Source organism: Pundamilia nyererei, unplaced genomic scaffold (genome assembly GCF_000239375.1).
Source record: "Pundamilia nyererei isolate P.nyererei 1_Seehausen unplaced genomic scaffold, PunNye1.0 scaffold00050, whole genome shotgun sequence".
Lineage (NCBI taxonomy): Eukaryota > Metazoa > Chordata > Actinopteri > Cichliformes > Cichlidae > Pundamilia > Pundamilia nyererei.
In genome coordinates this window covers 959,727-962,172 of record NW_005187451.1, presented here as the reverse complement: position 1 = coordinate 962,172, position 2,446 = coordinate 959,727, and the positions used below count along the sequence as shown (strand labels likewise).

Sequence of the window (2,446 nt, the reverse complement as noted above, 5' to 3'; positions counted from 1 at the left end):
TTTCTGTTCTTTTCACCTGACAGGAACCTCGAGAGGTTGAATCGGTACTGAGCTCAGCTTTTTAGACTAGACCACACTCTAGAGAAGTGTAGTGTGTAGAGCTTAGACTGGTCATAGACGTCGCAGTATGTTCTTTAACTCATCAGCCTGATGCAAGTGCAGCTGTTTCAGCTATCTGTTCTTTAGCGCGCTCTCTGAGGAAGCTTTGTGGGGGTGTGGGGGGGCGTTAGGGGAACAACACCAAGTCATGTTCAGCTCCATCAACTAACATTAAAAAAAACCCCAAAAACAGCCAATTTGATGACTTGAAGAGCCGCTAACGTAACAGAGTAGCCTCAGAGTAAAAGCTTTGTGACTTAAATCTGGAGTTCAAGGTGTTTGGGTGAGATTAGCTGAGACGTAGTTCCTCTGTGTAGGTGTGTAATGCAGTTGCAGGTATGTTGTATCGTGTTTTGTTAGGTGAGATTTTAGTCAAACTGTTTCTGTCTTCTCGCTCTCAGAAGAAGACGAACGGGGCCCCGAATGGCTTCTATGGAGATATCGACTGGGACAGATACGTAAGTAAAAACGCTGCTTTGTAGGTCCAAGCTGACTTTCAAGACTGTTTGTTGGTTTCACTTTCATGTCGTGACTCTTCTGTGTTGATCTGTGGTTTTATAAAACAGATCAACAGCTTCACAGATATGTTAATTGTTTGTAGATGGTCCCGTCAGGTCAGCGGGTTTACGTGTGTAGCTTACACGGTGGGTGTGGGTTGTCTGTGTGGAGTTTTTTACTATGCAGGAACAGCTGCTGTTTGTCACTATCATTCAGACTCATTGTGTCTTTCAGAACTCTCCTGAGGTGGATGATGAAGGCTACAGTATCAGACCTGAAGATGAATTAGAAGAGGAAGATATCCTCAGCACAGTTTTTAATACGTGGCAGTTTCTGTCACGTTACTTGGCAAGAACTGGATTGCTTCATTGTTTGTGTTGCATTTGCTGCACACTGTTGGGTCAGTTTTTGTCGTGCATGTGATGGAAGACAAACGTGACGTGGCTCACAGAACAGATCAATATGATTAGTGTTTTACGGAGAAATGGCATACAGATAATAAAATGGCTCAAGTTCTTTAAAAAGGTGTTTAGGCCCCAGATTTAAGATACAGAAAAGTCTTCATTTTTATTATGTGGCTAATAAAAAAGTAATTAAAAACAAATTTATAAAGTGGGTCAGAAAAGAACATTTCTAAGTGTCTGTGAATGTGTCTTAAACAGGACGATGTCACAGAAAACAGACTTTTGTAAAGAAGAAACGATTTAAGTACCGACACGCAAAGTTTCACTGAGGAATGTGGTTCCCGGGTTTCTCATCAACCTTAAGATGAAATGTAAACGTTTGTTTTCCTTGACATTTTTCCTTCACTTGCCCCCAAAAAGTCTCACTTCTTCTCCTCCGACGAGTCCGAGGAAGAAGAGGACCACAGGAAAAAATTCAAGATCAAGATCAAGCCTCTGCCGCCTGATCGTGTTGTGGAGGCACCCTCAGTCGATGAGCTCAAAGCCTCCATAGGCAACATAGCTCTGTCCCCATCTCCCATGGTGAGTAGATCTGGTTTCCCTGGTCCGTCTCTGCTAGCTTTAAGTTAGCCGTGCATGCATGCATGCATCATTTCTGTTGCTCTTCTTTTTTGTGGTTTTAACTGTGCATAAATGTAGCCGTTGCTCACGTATCATCTTTTCTACTGTGTGTGGTACTATATGTTGAGCTGCTACTGTTTCTCTACAATATAAAGCTGCTTTAACCAGTATTGCTCAGAAGGGACATAAGGACACCATGAGGAGGACTGAAATCACAATTCATTCCTCTGTTATGATTGATAAAAGACCTCTAATTTCATATAATTGATTTCAAGTGTTGGCGATATAGTCTTGGTCAGACTTGGTCATAGTCGCTGACTTCAGTGTTTGAGTAACTCGAGGCAGATGTCCTACCGCAACAGAAACCATCTAAGCACCGCTGCAAAATAGCAGGGTGTGAAGCTCTTATTTGAAGCGATGCAGCTCAGTTGACGAGTCCAAATTCTAACCAGCGTCCTCTTCAGACAGCCCATAATTAGCGACATCCCTGCCTCTCTAGCTGGGACCCATAACTTGAGTGTTTTCCAGTGAGGAGAGCTGGCTTAAGTATCTATCTTGAATTATTCAGGTAGGAAAGTGGGCACCTGTGTGTCAGTCTGCTGTGGTCATTTGAGCCTCTGGGCCTTAATAATTGAGTCCAACTTCAGTGTGCTCACCCACTGACTGTTAACCTGATCACGTGTGAATGATTTTTCACGCTGGTCACGTCTGTGTGAACGTGTATGAAGAGCTAATGCATGAGGAGGCCTGTGTTTTTGGAAGGTTGCACACCTACATTTCTTACCCTTTCTCAGTTTTTGATCATTTTCAAAGGACTATTATTT

General features: G+C 42.9%; 1 protein-coding gene across 6 annotated transcripts in view; it reads left to right on the top strand.

Moving 5' to 3' along the window:
• sgip1a (SH3GL interacting endocytic adaptor 1a) overlaps window positions 1-2,446 on the top strand; it is a 77,480-nt gene that overhangs the window by 48,236 nt on the left and 26,798 nt on the right. For 5 of the 6 annotated variants that reach the window (XM_013910875.1, XM_013910874.1, XM_013910878.1 and 2 more), the window contains 3 exons: window positions 501-557; window positions 832-895; window positions 1,408-1,583. In XM_013910875.1, the coding sequence (XP_013766329.1) occupies window positions 501-557; window positions 832-895; window positions 1,408-1,583 (297 nt within the window). The remainder of the gene's footprint in view (window positions 1-500; window positions 558-831; window positions 896-1,407; window positions 1,584-2,446) is intronic. The other variant, XM_013910876.1, reaches the window with a different exon arrangement.